Source organism: Narcine bancroftii, chromosome 12, assembly GCF_036971445.1.
Source record: "Narcine bancroftii isolate sNarBan1 chromosome 12, sNarBan1.hap1, whole genome shotgun sequence".
NCBI lineage: Eukaryota > Metazoa > Chordata > Chondrichthyes > Torpediniformes > Narcinidae > Narcine > Narcine bancroftii.
In genome coordinates this window covers 15,004,160-15,025,585 of record NC_091480.1, presented here as the reverse complement: position 1 = coordinate 15,025,585, position 21,426 = coordinate 15,004,160, and the positions used below count along the sequence as shown (strand labels likewise).

Sequence of the window (21,426 nt, the reverse complement as noted above, 5' to 3'; positions counted from 1 at the left end):
AAATAGTAGAGCTGTATGGAGTACTGAGGATTTCAGGAACAGAAGGACTTTGGTGTACAAGCGCAAGGTTTCATGAAGGTGGCTATACAGGTAGATAAGGTGGTGAAAGTGGAGAGACTTTGTTAGCTGGAGTATAGAATACGAGTAGGGAATTCATTGAACATTATTAAACAGTGCTTAGACATAGTTGGAGTACAATTCTGTTTGAAACAGTATAGGAAGGAAGGGTTTACACTGGGGAGAGTCAGGAGGAAATTCACCAGAAATTATGGATGGAGCCAAAAATGGAAAGGCTGGCTTTGATTTCCTGGGAGGAGACTAAAGGATCTAATTGAGATTTACAAAATTGAGGGACATAGATAGGCTGGACAGTGGAAAACTCCTCCTCACAGCAGAAGTATCCAAAATTAGAGGGGAATGGCTCAGAGTAACAGGCAGATTTAAATGAAAACTGGAACATTTCTTTTCATTGAGAAAGTGAATAGGGTTGGGTGAGGCAGTCATTCACAGCATTCAAGATGCATCTACCGTATTTTTACGCATATAATGCATACATTATATTCACTTTTCACAAAGCAGGTCCCTCCCCCAACCCCCAGCATGTTATATGTGTGTGCGTGCTGTACAAAAATATTTTTACATGTTGAAAGAACGCACACAATTTATAGTGGGTGTGGGAAATTCTGATCTTGGGAATATTCTCTTGTCTTGAGTGCCATAGTATTCTGAGAAACAAGATACTCAGGCGAGGGCACTGCACCGAATCAATCAATGCTAATTGCCCAGACCTGTCCCCTGAGGGAGGAGATTAACATATCAGGTGCCTCGGATTTGAGACAGTATTAGGATGATTTTGCCTTATGGCATTAGTTTAATCATCCTCATTACATCAAATCAAACCATAAAATTCTCAGGATGATTAAACAATTGCACAAGATAGGCTTTTAAGAAAGGCAAATTAAAATCCTGCTTAACTCTGAAGCTGGTCTTCGATCTATTTAATTGATTCCTCTCCAAATCTTGTTAAGGTGTTGCAGAAGGATATCATCTATATAATGGGCAATTGACACCTCTAGGGGGAAGTTGACGGGTGTTAATTGCGGAAGATCAACTGTGAGAGATAGTGGGACCATGGAATGTACTTTGTCTCATGTCCCAAGTAAGTGCAAACATCTCTTTTGTAAATCGGTATGTTACATCTGCACGGTATATGCCTAAGAACGCTATACAAAAATATTTTTACTCAATTCATGATTTTACATGCAGGAAAATACAGTATATGAGCACATGAAGGCTACAGATCAAATGTTTTTAAATGGGATGAATATTTCTCTACTATTTGACTCTGTGACCCTACCTGTAACTCCAACAACTAATCCAAAAGAACTCGAAAAGAAAAGAATTCACATTGTCCTAACATAATGTTTACAAAATTATTCAACATTTACTGATGTCTATTTCACATGGTATAATAACGGATGTTCAACATAGCAGGGCTACAATTACTTAATTTGGGTATCAATTCCTGGTCTGGTATCAGAACCTCAAGATCACAAATTAAGTTGAGAATTTATGTGTGGATGCTAAATCAACCAAGATAACAATAGCATGCATTAAGATTTTATTTTGTGTGAATTTGGACTGAAAATCTTAAATTATACAGATTTATCAGGAAAAATAGAATTCAATGAACAACCTATATAAGCCATTGCCGATGATCAGAGAACAGAAAGTTATAGTGGTGGTCAGGTTGTATGGGCTAAGGAGACTTTCAAATGTGAAGATGAACCTGGGCACTCAATTATCAATAACAAGTTATCCACTTCCTAAAGTCCCCTGCATCCGCTGCATACAGTCTTTGCGAATCTACATTCGACAAAGAGATGGACAACATTCTCCACTCCACTGCAGCTGTCCCAAGGACAATGTGTGTGGAGGATTATGTTCCAATTGTGCAGGAAGGATCTCACTGAGAGGGCCCCTCTCACTGCCAGCCAGGCCAAATCCTGGTGCTTTTACTAATTAAAGTGATGCATGAATTTCAAATGATAGATTCCAAATCACAGTCAGGGATGTTTATCTTTAATTATTACCCAAAAAAAATCAAAATGTAATGAGGAAGAATCTTACAAAACAACATTCTTGCATGTGCCAAATATCTACTAGCTGCAACTTTCACAATAGAGGCAGTAAAGCAAGCAAGAAACTTTGCCAATAGTTCAAGTTTTGCAACTTACTCTTCATCCGTTTGAACACAATTGTCCAACTCAATCACGTGGCTTCCAATGAACCAAACCAAATTGGAGAAATACGGAACTGCTGTTTTGTCCCTGATGTAGTGCAACATAAGGTGGTTATCCACTGTTCACATGAAAAGCAAAACATGCCTTATGGTTAGAAAAAGCCAAACTGAAAGCATGACATATCATTGCATTTTCTAATACATCTAATGCATAATCCTCAGTTTTTTTTAAAAACTGAGCAAGTTTTCTGCTGAAATGGTCATCTGAGCATTAGTTTTATTCTTTACTAAAAGCAGGATTTAAGATCACACAAACCAAAAGAAGAATTGTGTAGGGCCTTGAACATAGTAATTTATTATGCTTAAAGAGGCAATAGAAAATCTATGAAACACCCATATTTTCACTCTTCAAACTAGGGAAACTTGCAATGGGACTGATTTACCACAGCTTACAAAGAATACACTGACTCGTTTCTTTCAGCACAGCATGGTCAACTTTCTTTTATTATTCACTAGACACAAAATTGCATTCTTCAACTCCCCAAACACCACCCAGCTAAACTCCTCAGACCTTCTCATTGGCTCACTGCCACACACGTGATCTTGACACTCTTACTCTCCTCCTCCTGCATCTGAGATTCATCACCCATATACTGATGCTTAGGACACCCACACATGCATTCTATTTACCCCCCACCACGCACACGGCATCCCTTATATCATCAGCGGCGGCCAGCACTTCTCCCGACAAGGTAAAGTAGGCAACCGCGATAAATTTGAAAACAATTTGTGAAGGAGAAAACATCTCCAAACACAAAATATACAATCATACATAGGCCTTAATTTTTGCAACAATATTCAATGCCCCATTTCACAAGTGCATTCTTTCTGATTAAAAATGGCTGTTTCCCTGAAAAAGCTGACTTGTACTTCAATCTCTTATGAAAATCCATGAACTAATGTCCCAATAATATATTCATCTCAGTTTATTTACCACGTACATTTCCGAAAAATTCATTTATCTGAAGCAAAGCATAATAAACTAAATAATCAGATAAGCAATGACACTTGTGAAGTGTGCACTAGAAGGGCAGATATCAAACTCTGAAAAGATGAAAATGTTAATCAACTTACATGACACTGGATGTGGTATATTGGGATCAGTATAGAAGAAAGGACAAAAACATATCAGTTAGTAGTACAAGAACTTGGCATCCTCCAGGAGTCAAAGTGCCTGGCTGTAATGTGAAGCACACAGACTAAAATACATCGCAGGTTAGCAGTAGTTTTACAACAACATAGCAAGAACACAACAGAAAGAGTTTTCACAGGAATGCCTTAAAAAGGGCCAATAATATCAAGCTATACCATGACCCAAAACTCTGCATACTTTTAAAAATTCATGAGAAATTAAGAAAATAATTCATTTTTAAAGTGGATAAATTCTGCTAAATTAATTCTGGAGCATTTTCTTACTTTTCCATCCACATCACTCAATTCTGAATAAAGCTTTCAGAGTCTATAGAATGTACAACTCTTCCTTGCATCACGATCCACCTTTGCGTTGCATTCTCCATCATTTACAAAAACCACCATACTGGTTTTTCTGAATGATCAATTTCTAAACTATAGAGTTAGAGACTCGCTTATATAAAAAAAAATGAAATACTGAAACAAAATCAGCCTCGAATATACTGGATACCCAAGGTAATAGAAATTCATTCTTCAAAAAATAATGACCAGAAGTTTGAGATGGAATAGAAGTCTTAAAGTATTTTTGTGAGAAAACAAAAGCAATGATAAATTTTGTCAATTGTTGCCAAGGGTTCACATTCAGGAAAATTATAATATGGATGGTCTTCTAGGAAAAAAACCTGTCCATAACTTGGACATATACCATACTTAAACTACAAGTTACCTTTGTTAGTCACTCCCTGAAAATCATAACATGAGAAACAAAGCCATTTTGCAATTATAATCAAACAACAGATATACTTTGTCAGTTCTTATGGAATGAAAAGTTCCAAAGTTCACTTCAAAACATTCATTTTCTTATCATGGCACTGATTTCAACAGCCCAAAATACTAAATGAAGAAAATCTGAATATATTTTTTTTTCCCAGACTTTAAAAATCCTCCTCATAACTTGACTTTACCTCTTGCAGGAGCAAAAACTGTAAATACAAGTTTATGCAAGTCCCTTTGCATAAAATTTAGTAAATTGCTGTAAAATTCCAATAATCAGTACTTTGGTGTTGTCAGACTGGCAGATTTTCTGGACCATTGATGTTAATCTCAACACAATTCATTTTTTTTAAAATATATTAAAGAGCATTTGCTACATTTTCCCCAAATGCAAGGATCCCTGAAGGAAGCAGCACAGATAGATCAGGCCATTGAAAAAACAGATGTCTTCAATAATCAGGGCTATAGACTACAAGAACAAGGAGGTACACCTATACAAAACATGAATTAGACTACAGCCGAATCGTGGGTGCAGTTTTGGCTGCCACACTGTAGGCAGGATACGATTGGATTGGAGAGGATATAGAAGAGATTCATCATGAGGCTACCGGAGATGGAACAGAGAGACTGGATAGGATGGGCTTGTTTTCTTTGGACTATGAAAGCTTAAGGGCTGTTTTCTCACTATATATCCCTTCATCATTTGATATACCTCTAAGAGGCATACAAAATTATGAGGGGCAGAGATAGAGGAGATAGTGAGAAACTTTCCCCGAGTCAAGTTACCCAAGATCAGAAGTAAGGAATAGGAGATTGAAGAATTTGAGAAAGAACAAAGTGGTTCAAGCCAAGAACCCATTGCTTTCTCGGGTGATGGAGGCACTTTCAGAACATTTTCATGAGCATTTGAAATAACGCGGCATATAAGATTACGGGCCATGTTCTCAGAAATGGGATACGGATTGCAAATAGAACAACCTTAAGTTGTTGATTAGCAAACAATTTATAGTCGGGTACAAGTGAAAAACATTCAAAGTGTTTTGAAGTCAACAACTAGGTCTCAATCATATCTCAAACTGCAAATATATGCCATCTTATTATAACACATTTTTGATCACATCCTTGCAAGCATTCACTCAATGCATTAATATACATTGATATCCACATTGCGCTGCACTCACCTTTGTACACATTAAGGGTGATTGTTCTGACAGCAATTCTGACCATGCTCTCAGGGTGGTTGAAAAATTTAATTGCCTCAGTGTATAGGGCAAAGTCATTAGTGTGCTGGAATTAGGAGACAATAAGAGTTCAGTCGAGCATCAGCTACAAGCAAATAAATACTGCTAAGATTTTATTTTGTATTCTACTTGTAAGCCTTGTTAAGTGCTCTATATAGTGGATGCAGATATTTACTAATGATACTCAATCACTGGTACCCCAGATTAACAGGAGCAAAAACATTAAAAATGGAAAGCAACAAAATCATGGAAAGCATACTTCAAAATGCTTTCTCCACCAGAAGCAAAGAATCTAAAGAACAAGCCACTCCGTTTACTTTTACATTATGAAAACAGAGCCCACAGTTGAACAGTCCCTTATATAGGATTAATATGGCATTTAGACCCATCAGCAACCATGGAAAAAAGTTAATATATACTGGAAATCCAAAAATAAAATCGTAACAAAAAGCTGAAAATGCTCTTTGATCAGTCCAATAACATCAATGGGGACACAAAAAAAAAATCTAAAGTCTTAGTTCCGTCCAGAATTTCAGTTTCTGGGGTGGAAGGGCACTGAGATCCACTGAATGGCCTCTTCTGCTATATTTCTCATGCCACGACAGAGCTCAGGCCATCACACAAACCGACCTCCTCTCCATCAACTCAGTCCATATCTCCCGCTGTCTCAGGAAAACTGCTAACACGTTGAAGGACCCATTCCACCCCGGTCCTGCTCTCTTCTCTCACCTTTCATCAGGCAGAAGGCACGTGCTTGAAAACACAAACCTTCAAATTCAAGGGCCATATCTTTCCTCTTGTTATCAGATCCTTAAATAGATTTCTCACTGGCAAAACATGAAGCTTTTGCACAGCTTGCAAATGTACTCTTTTCTACACCCTGCACTAATTTTGTACATTTTTTTAATATTATTTGTCCTTATTATATTGTGGAAGTGGAAACAGAGCCCAGAGTTGAACAGCTCCTTTTGTAGAAAGGACCAAAGTGTATTTAAATGAATAATGATTTATTTACATCATCCCAAATAGTTCTAACATTTCTCTAGGAAGTTAAAGATGATTGAATTGAAGGAACATTGAGATCTTGGGAGAAATTTTAAAGATGGAATTGATTGTAGAGAGGGAAAAAACTATTGAAGAGGTTAGAAAGCAAGGTTAAGAATTTTAAAAATCAGATTAACTAATTGGATCTAGGCAATGGATGATGGGACAAAAAGTTGCAATTTTGGGTGGTGAATAGTTTCTGCTCTACACAGAGAAGAATGAGGGAGGCCTAGCAATAAAAGGCTGATAAACAAAAATTATACCATTAATGAGTGACTAAACCATGCATTTTGAATTTGGGAAGGGTGGAAAGAAGACATTCCCAAGGACAACAGACAGCCGAGAACGGGACATGATTTGTAACCTGCATTGACACTACAAGACAGAATAGGCAAGCATAACCTGTCACTTTCCACAAGTGGTGGAGGGAGGAAGGAAATGAGAAGATACAGAAACTTTTAAACTTCTTAATTATTGGCTTTTAAGTTGTTCTTTAAGATGTTTCAGAATTCTGCAAAAAAAAATTGTTTCATGAAGTTATACAGTTTATATTAGAAACAATTGAAAGATGTTTATTGATAATCAAATATTGGGAAGATCCAATAACTGTAATGCTGCAGGTCCTGCCTCCTTTTGCACCGAGATGCCAGATCCCTATGAAAAAGGTTGCACTGATTCAGTTTTCTTGGTTCTGTCTGAACAACCCGACCTGGTTTCAAGCACGGGTTGTTCACACACCAATTAAATGGGATCGCTGTATAAAGGACACAAATTCGGCTCCTCAAATTTCAATTTCAACTCTTTCCTCATCTGAAACTGAACCAAATTGTTTACAAACTTTCAATTCTTGACCTCACATCCACACTATCTCTAAAATAAAAGCCTATTTCCATTTTTTGGATATTCCCAAAATATTACCTACAGGGGTTCATCTGCTGCTGAACCCATCATCCTTGCCTTGCTATTGTCAGGCCTCCCTCGTTTTTCTCTAAAACTCAGCACTCAAAAGGAGGCACAGTTAGTATAGTGGTTAGCTGTTATTCTGCCATCAATCAAGACCAGGGTTAGATTCAGTGTGTAATAAATAGATGATGCATTTTTCTTGTTTATTTTCCTTTGTGTGAAAATAGTGTTTTATGGTTTTACTGTATTGTACATGTTGAATATTTATGGGTTTTGGAGGGGGGTGGGTAGAGGGGAGGGAGAGAAAGGGGGAAAAAGGGGAGAAAAGACCACTGTGTAAATTTAATAAGAAACTTTTGTACATATTTTGGTTGAATAATAAAAAATTATTTTAAAAAATCAGGCCCAGGGTTCAAATCCCACACTGTCTGTAAAGAGTTTGAACACTTTCCCCTTGTCTGTGTGGGTTTTCCCAGGGGCTCCGATTTCCTCCCACCCTTCAAACGCATACCGGGTGTATAGGTCAATTGGGTGGCATTTGGCTTGTGGGCTGAAAGGGCCTGCTACTGTGCTATATGTCCACATTTTTTAAAATATAAATAGCAACTTTATTTTGTCCTATCATCCATTGCTAAGTCCCAGTTAATCATTGTCCAATTTCATATTTTTAACCTTACTTTCAAACCTCTCCATTAGTGTTTATTTCCCCCCTCTACAATTGATTCCATCTTTCAAATTCTCCAAGATCTCTGTTCCTTCAATTTAACAATCTTAATCTTCTTCAAACCTAGTTACCACAATTAGTGGCTTAACCATCAGCTAGCAAATTATCTGGAGAGCCTTCTCAAAATTCTGTTTTGCTACTTTGTTTTCACCCTTTAAAAACTGTGCAAAACCTTTCCCTTCTTCGAGGTCTTAGTGATTGACCCAAATAATGTTACCTGGTGTCAATACTATACTTTTAAAACATCCCTACTATGTTAGATGGAAAATCCTGATACACAAATGTTTCCATCCTTTCTTCATTAGTTAGAATGGCCATAGTCTTATTTATTTAGGATGTTACACAGATTCAACTGAAGGGGTTAGCCATTCTTTTACCAAAAAAAACAACTCCAACAGACAACAAATTTGTTTATTAAAGTGATTTGAAAAAGTTAATTTAATTGTCTTACTCAGTTCAATCCATTATGAGCATACATTGCATTCTGGCTGAAATAGAACTTACAGGATGCAACATTGGACAAGCACAGCCCCAAGGGATTTTTTAAAAATATATATGCTAGTTTGCTATGTCTCTCGTAAAAACAGAAATGTTGGAGGAAGTAAAGATATATTACTGACATTTCGGGCCTGAGCCCTTGCTCATGGTGTGAGCAAAAAGCAGGCAGGGGCTGACATTAAAAAGGCTGATGGAAAGGGAAGGATGTGAGGGGGAGGAGTACAGACCAACAGACAATGTGTATTAATAGAATACAAGACAGGAAGGGTGAGAATTGATGGGGGGGGGGAATAGTTTTTAGCTTGGTGAAAGCAAATAGAGGGAAAGGGAAAACGAGGGAGAGACAGGGCTAGAGGAAAGGAAACACAAGGCCCTTTCATGCAGTGAAAAAGCCCAACTGTATAGGCAGAGATTCTTTACGTCGGGAGACTTAACTCTATGAATGCGCTGTGGCTGGCTCCAAGACGCCGACTGCAATCCCTCTCGGGGAAGAATAATTAATTGGCAAGCAGCTGGTTAGGGGTGTTCAGATGACGTTGTGATGACGCCTTCAGCCAGTGACCCATCTTCCCTCTCTCTCCCACCATGATGGCCGGCGGGGGCCGGCAGGTATGGGCTGAGACAGCCCCGCTGGCCGCTCTAGCACCTCACCAGGCCACTTTGGCCTTTGGGGCCGCTCTCTGCGGCTCAAAACGCAGCAGAGCATTGGCCGTCTTCCCTACCTATAATCCCCCGCGCAGCTGGAACCATTGTGGGAAACACAGAGCAGTTCCAGCTGCGTGAGGGATTATGGGTAGGGAAGATAGCCTTTGCTCTGCAGTGTCTTTATGATGGGCATCAGTCGCCCAGCCTCCATCTGCTCTGGAGGGTGCTACGAAGTGCCGCTCGACATGAATGCGACGCAAGAGCAGCCTTTTAGGGCTCCTCCATGAATAAGTTTATATTTTTCCCTCCGTACTTATAGCTAACCTCCAGGTGGAGCTTGGCATGAAAGGGCCTTCTTTTCCCTCCGAAACTAAACCCCCACACCAATCAATTCTCACCTTTCCTCTCTTTTGTCTTCATCAATTAACACCTGTTGCCCAAAACTCCTCCCCCTCCCATTCTTTCTTTTTTTTTCGACCCCTCTCTGTCTTTTGCTCAGCAATACACCTTTACTTCCTTTGGACACTGTAAGACCTGTTGAGATTCTATAGCATTTGTGTTTTTACTACAATCACAGCATCTGCAGAATTTAGCATTTGCACCATCTCTGGCAAAAGAAATGAACAATATTAAAATGTCTTTGAAAATAAAAGCCACCTGCGACTGGTCATTTTCAGTTTCCACACATATTCAAAGGCTAAAATCAAAACTTAAAAAAATAAATAAATTCTTACCTCATTGTAGAAAAAATGTACAGTATGATTGTTGAGCTTAAGGGAAAGTGTCTTCAGAAAGGATATATAATAAGCCATGATTTCCTCATCAGAGAAGTCAAATTTGTGCACAATAATCGAGTTTACATGATTATTAGACAGTAGATAATCTGTAAAAGAATAACTACATTAAGGTTTGAAAAATACAATGCAAAATGCAAGGCCACAGCATCTCCACAAATGGCCAACATTTTCTTAAGCAAATGGATAAAATACACTTTGTACTCAAGGCTAAAACAAATTCTGGATTCAATCTATAATTTTGCTAGTAAGAAATTAATGTAAACAATTAAATTCCTTACAATTTGATTAATGCATAACTTTCAGTTTATTCTTCTAAAATAGCACATGCCAGCATTATTACAAAAACTGATAATGAAATAGAAACACATCTTGAATAGGAGGAACTGTGGCACTTATGTTCTTAAGTATTTCAGTTAAGTTTAAATTAACTAATGATTAAAAATTGTACCTCTGCTCTCAACAAAAGGAGTTGCTTTGGATTAAAGGCCAATAGTATTTGGTAATAAAATTTAAAATGTTATTATTATTGTTCAGTTCTTTGGGAATAGAAGTGACATATTTCGATTCCAGTTTTGCGTGGCCAGAGGCGGTGGAGTCCCTGGTCAAGGTAGACCGGACGGTTCTTTCCAAGGTCAGAAGGTGGGTAGAATGGAAGGTGGTGGACACCTCATTTCATTTATATTGGACTTTGGTCTGGTCCCAAAAAGGACTCAATGTCATCCCTGATGCTATTTTGAGTAATCATGGATGACAGATTCCCACCAATCAGTTGGAATTACACATTTTTATATATTTCTTCAAACTGGTTTCAGGAGCTTATTATGTCAGGCATGCCAATAATATTTCAATCATTTTAAAATTTGAATAGTTTTAATTATTTCTTAGGTTCAAAGAGTTTTTAAATGCTTGTTAATGTCAAAAGATATTCCGACACAATCAATGACAGCTTTGACGGCTGGTAAGCTGTTTGCAGTTACATCTGCTTGTACAAGATTCCCATTGAGGAAAGCATCCCAACATTTACCTTGTCAAGACCCATGAGGATTTAATATGTTCATACAAGGTGACCCCCTCATTATTCTAAACTCAAAGGAATGCAAGCCCAAACTATTTAGTCTCTCTTGGAAGGAAGTTCCTCTCATCCCAGGAATTAGCCTGTGAATTTCCTTTGTGCTCTAGGTGCTCAATATTACTGCACATCTTTGCTTTCGAGAAGGGGGATCAAAAATATACATGTGAGGCCTCACCAACACCCTGGATAATTCCAACAAACATCCTGATGTTTAAACTTCAATCTCTTCATGATGAAGACTAAAATGCTATCTGGCTTAACTACTTGCTGGTCCTGCCAGTGATTCTTAGAACTCCTAGATCTCAGTACTTAATTCACTTGCTGTCTCTCTCCATTTCGACAATAATCTGTGTTTTGCCTTCTCTTGCTAAAGTGCATGACCTGACATTTCCCCATATTGAGGGAGAAGACAAGAGAATGGAGTTGAGAAGAAAAATACATTGGCCACGATTCAAATAGCAGAGCAGACTCGATGGGCTGAATGGCATAATTTATCATCCTACTAAATTCCATTTGCTAGTCCTTTGCCTAATCACTCAAATCTATCCATATCCCAATGAAAGGCAGTTCTTTTCTTTCATATAATTTGGCTTCCTTTAATAAAAGGTAGAGCTTCAGATTTTTTGCAAGAATTCAAAAAAAATTGTCACAAAATATACCTGGTGCTTGGATCCATCAATGCAAAAAATCTTAATTTAACTTTTCTTCTGAACTTAACAACCTCAGTAATTCATTCTATGGTTGGCTGAACAACAGAAGGGAAAACAGGTATACAAATTGATTTTTGTTTTCAAAAGTTATTAAGGAATATAAACTTACACAATGAGGTTTCATGGCTAATATTTTCAAACATGATATTGATCGTTTGAAGCAGTTGTACACACACGTAACGTCCGGATTTCTGACGCAAGATATTTAAGAAGAAAACAAACATGTTTTTCTCCAAGAAAAAGCTGTAACAAAATGTTTCTTCATTAGTAACTAATTAAAATTTAATGAACTATTTTATTCAGTGACAAGTTTCTGCAATCAAATTCTTATTCTCTGTCAGTCTTAGCAAGGCAAATCTTCACTGTTTTGATCCATAATCTTCCTCTTGAACTTCTCTTCTAACAAAACTAAACCCCTCTCCCCTACATCTCAACCTTTAACAACATCACAAATGAAAGAGATCCAAATACAAAACAGGAAATTTTATCTCTGGTGTTAGCCCTCTCCAGGCTCCAAGTTTCTTCCTGTCTCAACTTGAACCCATATCGTTTTGCTTTCCTCCAAAAGTCTTGTTATCATCCTCCCTCCCCACACCTCACGATCAAGCCCACTGTCCTTCCAAACCATCACGCTACCTCCAACTCAAGGGCAGCACAGTTAACGTAGCAGTTAGTGCAACGCTGTTATAGCACCAGTGACCAGGTCAGAGGTTTGAATCCCGCGCTGACTATAAGGAGTTTGCACATTCTCCCCATGTGCTCCAGTTTCCTCCTACTGTTTAATAATGTACTAGGAGTGTAGGTCATTTGGGTGTATTGGGGTGGCAAGGGCTCACGGGCCGAAAGGGCCTGTTAGTGTACTGTACGTCTACATTTAAAAAAAATTAATCTTTTAACAAATTGACATTGATCAATCCATGCCCATCTTTACTGTACATATGAAGACCCCCAATCAGCTTTGCATTCTTTTCACAACATCTATACAATTCTACCAAATGGCATCGTGCATGTATGAACATGGTGATTTATTTTCACCTCTGCAGCTTTTGACATAATTATCCAACACCAATTCTGCAAATATTGTGTTCAATGAAACTGGATAAATTGGTTTCATTCTTGCCTATTCAGATCCATCCAGAACAAATTCAATAAAATTTATTCTCCCCTTCTTCCCCAGAAAGTGAAGATGCCCTTTCCTCCTTCCTTCTCCTCTTGTGAATTGGTATGCTCTGCCATGATGATGTCTTTCAAAGTATGGGGTGTTATTTTCTGATGTATAGTTCTCTCACCAACAACTATCGTGGTCCCTCCACTGTCTCAATTTTCCATCAATTTGCAATCCTAAATCCTTTGCTTTGACACAACAGTACATTTTCTCTCAGAAAAGCAACCAAATAAACATTTTTGTATTTTCTCATGCTGCTCAATACAATCATCAAACTAAATTGTTATTAGCTTAATTATCTGTTGTAAAGAACTTCAACATTGTCTTTGAAAGTCAGTGATATGAATAATATTCAATAATTCATGAAATGTAACATATGGAAGTAGCAGAAGTAGAATATTGTGCCAAAAGTGCTGGCCTATATAATTGCAGGATTAAACAGTGTTTTTAATGTTTCCAGATTTATACAATGAAACAATCAAATCTACATTTGTCTATACAAGGAAAGAGTTCATGCATTTGTAGTTTCTTTCTGCACAGATAAAACATGGATTGTAACTTACTCAAAAACAGAGCTGTCATTTTGATCTCCCCAGATGAGAATTTCTGTAATAGAGCGAATTGTTTCCACTAGCAGGTTACGATTACTATCCGTTACAGTTGTGTTCTTTGTTAAGACATGGTACATGTACCTATGGATATATTAATATTTAATGATTAAAAAACAATGACAAAAACAAATGATGCAACATGCATAGCCATAGGAAAACACTAATGACACCACATCCTTCTGGAAGAATATATTGGTATACTATATAATATATATATAAATATATATAACACAGTTATTAACCAAGCTTCACAACCTCTTCACAACCAAACAAAATGTAAAATGACAAGTAATTTTCCAGATAAGAGCATGGAGGGGTTCAGCTGATCAGTGCAGAAGCAATATTAATTCTTAGCATTGCATGTTCATTGGAGTTTCAGCACATCTCTCAGGGTGAGCCCTTTTCCCATAAACTAAAAGCCAATAGAAAAACAAAAGACCCCAAATGAAAAGCAAAACACCGAATATAGAGCAAACCCAGAATAAAATAAAATGCTGGAAATAGTGCCTGGGAAGAAAGGAAAATAGATATTACAGCATTAACCATTTACAAGAACAGATCTCAATTACCGGCTGACAAACACTTCTATCTAATACAAATTGCTGTGCTCAAACCCACATCTGTGATCGACACCAGATAGCTCATTACAGGATGCATTTTATTTTCTCAAGCAGAATCTCGTACATTATATCCATGGCAGCAAACAAGAAATACCCTGAAATTGTGCACCACTGCCTTGTATGGGATGAAATCAGAAACAAAAAACAACCTGCTCCAGATTCCAGCATCATGTCTCCGGAAACAAAACATTAACTATGATTTTAGCATAAGAACATAAGAAATAGGAGCAGGAGGAGGCCATCCAGCCCACTCCGCCATTCAAAGAGATCATGGCTGATCTAATGATAGACTCATCTCACCTACCTGTCTTTTCCCCATATCCATTAATTTCCCCCAATATAAAAAATCTATCCAACGTTATCTTAAATATATTACTGAGGTGGGCTCCACTGCTTCAATGGGCAGAAATTCGACATATTTTCACCAACCTCTGGGAAAAGCAGGGCCTCCTCATCTTCATCTACTACCCTAAATCTTGAGGCTATGTCCCCTAATTCCGGTCTCCATTATCAATGGAAACAATTTACTACCTCGATCTGATCTAAGCCTTTCACAATTTTATACATTTCTATAAGATCCCCTTATTCTTCTAAATTCCAGGCAGTACAGACGACTCAATCACTCCTCATAGGCTAACCCCCTCATCTCTAGACTCAACCTGGTGAACTTTGTTTGAAAACATTTAAGAGAAACTTTATCCTTAAGTTAAAAAAAATCTGAAAGAGCAGATTACAGCTGGGAGATAGCAAGATTAAAATGTGAAGCCACCCCAATGTGGAAAAGTAGGAACAAACATAGTCAAGGAAATGATTTTGCATGTTTGAAAAGGGGGAGAGAGTAAAAAGAATTGCGATAGAACTGTAGTACGTGGGGTGTAGGTAACTAAAAATAACAGTGGACAGGGATTCATTGTCAGAGTTTTAGCAATACTGAATTCAATTACTGTTGCAAACCTGATGTACATTTCAGAAATGTGGAGGATCAAGGGTATGAAAGAATAAGCGGGTGACATTTTTTTTAATTTAAGGTGTTGAGTGACAGAAATAGTATGATATTTTGACAGATAGCATATGTAGGAATTAAAAAGCAATGGAAAAACTCAGCAAGTTGACCTAAAATGTTAACTAGTTCTCTTTCCACAGATACTCTGCTGCATTTATCCAGCATTTGCAGTTTTATTTGCTATTTCTGCTATCTGCAGGCATTTGGAAGGGTTACAGTAGTGCACCTCAACATTAGAAGAACCCAGGTTTAGATATGAAAAGCCCCCAGGGATGTATTTGATTAAACAACATAATGGATTAGAGCTTCATCAATAGATACATTGTGGGCCTAGTTACTTTCAAGTAGCTATGTTGGACGGGTCTCATCTTTCTCATTACCAATTCTGGATCCCAAATTATTTCAGGCTTTGTCAATGATCTAAAAAAAAAGTTCAAGGATGCTCTCAAAGTTTTCATAAAGAGATGCTTTCTCGCCATTGATTCCTGGGAATCTATGGCGAGGATGCTCTCAAAGTTTTCATAAAGAGATGCATTCTCGCCATTGATTCCTGGGAATCTATGGCCACAGACAAGTCAAAATGGAGGAGGAGCATTCAGGATATGGAGAACCTCCAGAAACAGGAGCACACAGAAACCCTGCATAATCACTGCAAGGAATGCATCACCTCACAAGCTACCAACCTCACTGATTAGACAGTTCCTGCTTACTCAGTTTTGTTGCTTCACACATTAAGCTACCACAGAACTTTTTTTTTTTTAAAAAGTAGAGACATGTTCAATCCCAAAGCACTGCCGAAGAGAAAGCCGACTCCAATATTGCAGATGATCTCAGCAAGGAGTGACATATAGAAAAAAAGATGATGCTATGAATTAAACTCCTTCATTTATTTGCCAGTGGTCAGGATAAGAAAATAAAACATTGCAGGCAGCAAACATATTTGCATCTTGTTCACTTTGTTCCAACATCAGCTGATAAAAAGTAATTCAACCATATGCTCGATTCAGTATTTCTCAAAACTGTTATTTTTTTTTATTTTTATTTTTTTTAAACACACCATCTTTCTTATGTGATAGATTGCTTGAGTGACATTCTTGCTTTGTGCATTGCTGCAGTACAATGCTGTGCATTGATATTCCCTCACAATGCAGATCAGAAATCCCCATACTTATCCTGGACAACTATGTACTGTATTAACAATAAGAATCTGCAATCCATTTATCCATAGAGAGAGTAAAATCCAAGAATGTATCTGAACAGTAGTGTGTCGGTAATTTTTTTTTAAATATAGAAATTACTTTGTTCCGTTTTAGTAATTAAAAAAACAGAAGTGATAACAGAAATTAGTTTAGGGAAAAATACGATTGTAACATACTGTAGCAAGGTCTAAAGAACTTATGTCAACAAAAGATAAACTACAGCACTGCAAAAGAGAATCAACCATTTTACAACTTATTAACTTCCCATTATAGATTGTTTAACAATGCACCTGCTTTGACCTAAATTAGAAAATTTAGTATTCTTTAAATTTGTTTTCAGAATGCAAACAATTTGTATTTCCACAATCAGATTACACTTTCAGGTTTCCTTTAGCAATTAAACCAGAAGATAAAATCCATTACACTCTTAGACACAATATATGCATATTCATATAACATTCTAAACTTATCAATTCAATAATAAATCACATTTTCAGGGATTATTTTACTTTAATAAAAATAATTTTTGCATAGATTTGTTATGTTTGTTCAATTCATTCACTTCAACCATTATAAGACTGAATTTTGTTTTACTGAACAGCAGACGCAGATACCTAATCCTTAGCATAGGAGGATTTAAAGATCAGAACCTAACGCTTATCACTAACAAATTTGTCTTTTTATTTCGAGCCCCACCACCAAAAAGTATCATTAGAACCTTTTTATTTTGAGCAGCCTACAAGTCCATGATTTCTGCTGAATAGTATACACGTTCGTTACTGTACTTCTAAATCACTGATCCATTAGATGGTTGAAATCGCAGTCTGTGAATCTAAAAGTAAATTGTACTAATTCTAAAATTTCCTTATCCATACCACACTAGGGGCTAGAAAAGACAAAAAAAAAACAAAATAATGAAGATTAACAAATTCCAGGTTTAATGACAATTGAGTATATTGTAAAAAATATCTTCAATTCAAACACTTGGGCACCTGTGTTTTACCATTAGCTGTTTAGTTGAACAATTTTCTTGATCCTGACGGTTCCCTGATCTCCCTTTATCAACAATGAAAAGTCTTCAGAAGAAGTGGGGGGGGAATGCTTGAACAAGAAAGCCAGGAAACAGGTTGGACAAAGATCATGCTTCCAAAGAAAATAAAGTCATTGTTCATAATTATAAGAAATTCCGTTAACAAAAGTCACAGCACACTGAAGGTACAAATTATTATCAGTGATTAATGGCTTTTATTCCATTATTATCTTTCGTATACATTCAGTATTCTCCACCCAAATCAAAATATGCCAGACCGATTTCTATTGAACTATAATCACTCACTCCTTATTAAATCCTCAGTAATTAACTCTATTAAAGAATGCAATGGTGCAGCCAAAGAACAAAAAAGAAATTAAATAAATACTTCTCCTTCTAACTTTTTTGTTTAAAGTGCATAAAGCAAAAAAGATTGTCGATGGCAGAGAAGACTCAAAAGGCCTTCTCTCATTCCTTGTGTGCAAATATTAACTACCAGCTGTTGTCATTCACATCCGAAAAGCATGCAGCAGAGATGAGATATAAAGTAATGTAGTTAATCAGTGACAACAATATTGGATGCACAAAATGCCAATAAGTGACACGTCCATTCTCCAGGTCTAACAGGTAATTTTTAAAAAAAATCAACGTGAGTGAGCATATGTCACTTATTGTCAAGATTAGGGAGATCATAAAACAAAAGCAGTGGGTCAAACGTTTCAGGTCGAAACCCCCTGAATCAGGACTGAGATGGTGCTTTCTTCTCACTCAAGTGATCAGCTGAGGGCGAGATACTCGTCGATGAACTCACTGGCCCTTGTGGCCCTTCCTCAAGCCACAAAACTTTTGTTGTGGTTACCCTGCAAGAGCATGAAACGCGGCCGCAATGCAATGACAACCGCTCCAAGCAAAGGAGTCTCCGACACTCTTTGAAAACAGGTTGGAATGGCTACTCAAGCAGCAAGATTAAAGGGCCTGAGCCGAAGGCCTGGCCCATCCAGGAAATACCGCTCGACGCTGCCAGTCACACCGACACTTACTTCAGGTGCTCCAAGGAATGAATGTTTTTGGGGGACCTGCCAGAGCTCCCGCCGACCCAGCTCCTCGAACGGCCGAACATCACTTCTAGACCCTTCTTCCGCGCATGTTATTACGATATATTAAAATAGAGGCCACTGACATTCAAGCTTTCACCACTGGACTGGTTGGCTCGGCCGTTCGCCGCCGCAACGGACGGTGAGTGGGCACTGCCTTCTGGGAGATCGAGTGCCTAGCCCTGGTGGCGCGTGCGTCAAAGCCACGGCCGGGGACTCCAACTCCCGAATGCCCTTGCGATCCCCTTCGCTGCGACGAGTCGCTTCCGATTCGTTTCCCGTTTAAGACTCATTTGGCGTCGACGGGCAGATCGTGGGCCAGGGAGCAGAGGGGCTCCGATGGGAATTGTGGCGTTCCGCGTTCACATTTCACGGCTGCGCTTGTTGTTGATGGGGATGACGTCCAGTCCCCGCGACGACCCACCTTGCTCGTTGACGGCGGGAGCTTTGCTCACGCGTCATGTGATTGACGTCAGAACCAGCCATTCAGAGCGTGAGAGGGGGGTGATTGACGTCCAGGTCCGCCTTTCAGCGCCAGGCTCGGTGGGGCGTGAGAGAAACGGGGTTTTGGATGGAGCCAATGACAAAAGAGGAGGGAGGTTGAGTGCGCGGCGGCGGGAGCTCAGAGAGAGAGAGAGAGAGGGAGCGCGAAGGCCGGAGGAGAGTGAGGGCCTTTTCCCCACTCCCACCCCCATCAGTGGGCAGATGTCAGCGTGGCTGCCAGCCCCAGTCGTGATCCGTCACCCGGTGCCCCCTTGAAGCCTATGACCGCCTGTGTTGACGCTGACCTGGATGAGCTGCCGTCTATGTTTTACGCGGGACTGTTTTTTGTGAACGTGCTCATCCTGTACTATGCCTTCCTGATGGAGTACATCCTCCTCAACGTGGGGATCATCTTCCTTCCCGACGACTTCGACCAGGCCCTCGTCGACCTCGGGGTCCTGTCGGATCCGGCATCGGTTGCCTATGACACAGACGCGGAAGTGGATGTCTTCGATGGCTACTTTGACTGAATGCAATAATAAATCCTCCTCCCCCCCCACCCCTTCCCCCTCCACTCGCATCCATGGTTTGTGCTCTGCCCCCCCCCCCCAAAGCGGACGATGACTGTGCGTCGGGGTTGGCGAGCGGTGGCCGAAGTCCAGGAGCAGCGTGATCGTGTGGCGGTCGTGCTCTTGGATTAAAGGGCCAGGGTGGCAGATCATCATCCGTGTGGATGACGATGTGCGCCGGAATGGCCCCTCCCGGATTAATTCTCCAGTCGGGTATTGTGGCTCGAGGGGCCGGTCTCCCCCAGACACTGCACTGGACCTTGTTCCGACTGTGATCTTCGGCCTTTCTTTTATCCCCTCAGATTGTAAGACATATTCTTGGTGATAGCGCCAGTGACGAGGATTGATGGGAGTCTCAATGCATTAATATATGTGTCAATCGTGGGATGTTTCCAGTTCTGTCCGAAAGTGACATCCTACGAAGGAGCAAGGACATTATCTTGAAAGGAGATGTTTTTGGCCTTTCCCGAATGACCTTCAGGGTGGTGGGGTTTTTCCCCCCTCTCAATTAAGCCTGACCATCTCAATTTCTCCTGCTTTCTTCTCATTCGTTGGTCATAAATGGGATGGTGAGTCTCTTTCGCCTTGGAAATGACTGCAAGTGGGTGGGACTAAACATCTGCAATCTCACCACGTTGAAGTTGCAGACCTGACTCTCGTACCAAGGAGCAGGCAACACTTTTTACACGAGAATAACTGGTTTTAGCTTGTCCAATTACGGAAGCAACAGTGCTCTGTTTAAAGATGGTTCCAATCGAGTCTTCCTGGCGGCTTTTTAATCCAAATGAATCTCATTTCCTCCAGGATGAACATTTTTGAGAGTTATTTCTAGATAGTATAGATCTCCATTAAGAACTGTTGCACTGGGCTGAAGTCTCAAACTTGTACTGGCATTTTTTAAGTGGAACTCATTTTATGTAACGTATTTAAAACGAAAGGTGAAGTTTCAGTTGTCTCACTGAAAATAAAATTATTAAATGGGATTATGAGATCTTCCCTTTTCTTTTAAATGAGAAATTCCAGCCCACTCTGCTCTGTACCTCTAATTTCTTTCAGCTTTAAAATCCAGTAGTCCTCAACCTTCCCCCCCCCCCCCTCACATCCCACCTTAAGTAATCCCTTACCTATTGGCATCCTTGAATTACTTAAGGTGGTATGGGGGGGTGGGAGTTGAGAACCACTGCTTTAAACAATCTGGACAGCACTCCCAAAATTCTGGCCTCTTGATTATTGTCAAATTATTGGCAACCATGATTCAGCTGCTAAGCCTGAAACTGTAGAATTTCCTCTGTCCTGCTGAGACATTTTAAAAATCCACTTTTTGATTAAGGTTTTAGTTTGTCCTGTGAAATGGCTAGATTCTTTTCCTACACCATGCAAATGAAGCTAAACACAACAGTGGAGAACAGAATGGCAACCTTGGGTTACATGAAAAGTGTTTGTTTTAAACTTGTTATAATCGTGAAAGAATTATGTTTTCTTTAAGCGTCATGATAATATTTATCAAATGTATAACAAAAAATATAAAATGCTGAAAATACTTAGCAGGTCAGGCCACATCTCTGGGATGAGAAACCGTTATTGATCTCTATGATGGGGCATTTTTGCAATAAAGAGACAACTGCATCTTTCTTAAGAATGCAATATTTGATGTTCCTTTGTACTGAAGAATTAACCGTCTGTTGCATTGTTTCTTTTAAAAGGCTTTACACTGAAATGGCATGCTCTAGCATCAGATTTGTGCTAAAAATTGAATACATTTTCACAGTTATTGTTCCAATACATTCTTACCAACTATTTCCATCCCTGCC

The 21,426-nt window shown here is 39.0% G+C and overlaps 2 protein-coding genes across 14 annotated transcripts in view; one reads left to right on the top strand and one right to left on the bottom strand.

Moving 5' to 3' along the window:
- Positions 1–19,014, bottom strand: part of clec16a (C-type lectin domain containing 16A) — a 210,582-nt gene extending 191,568 nt beyond the window's left edge. For 11 of the 13 annotated variants that reach the window (XR_011347334.1, XR_011347331.1, XR_011347332.1 and 8 more), the window contains exons 1-6: positions 18,510–19,014; positions 13,570–13,698; positions 11,951–12,084; positions 9,997–10,145; positions 5,389–5,494; positions 2,238–2,361 (exon numbers count right to left, since the gene is read on the bottom strand). Coding sequence is in view for 7 of the 13 variants with exons in the window: in XM_069906108.1 (XP_069762209.1) it covers positions 2,238–2,361; positions 5,389–5,494; positions 9,997–10,145; positions 11,951–12,084; positions 13,570–13,698; positions 18,510–18,589 (722 nt within the window). In the remaining 6 variants the exon portion in view is untranslated. Of the gene's footprint in view, positions 1–2,237; positions 2,362–3,376; positions 3,446–5,388; positions 5,495–9,996; positions 10,146–11,950; positions 12,085–13,569; positions 13,699–18,509 lie in introns of those variants that run through there. The other 2 variants (XM_069906103.1, XM_069906107.1) reach the window with 2 other exon arrangements.
- A 23-nt stretch (positions 19,015–19,037) lies between these two features.
- On the top strand, positions 19,038–21,254 carry dexi (Dexi homolog (mouse)). Its single transcript, XM_069906114.1, has one exon. It carries the CDS (start codon positions 19,328–19,330, stop codon positions 19,574–19,576), a length of 249 nt encoding a protein of 82 aa, XP_069762215.1. The 5' UTR covers positions 19,038–19,327; the 3' UTR covers positions 19,577–21,254.
- Positions 21,255–21,426: the final 172 nt, after the last annotated feature.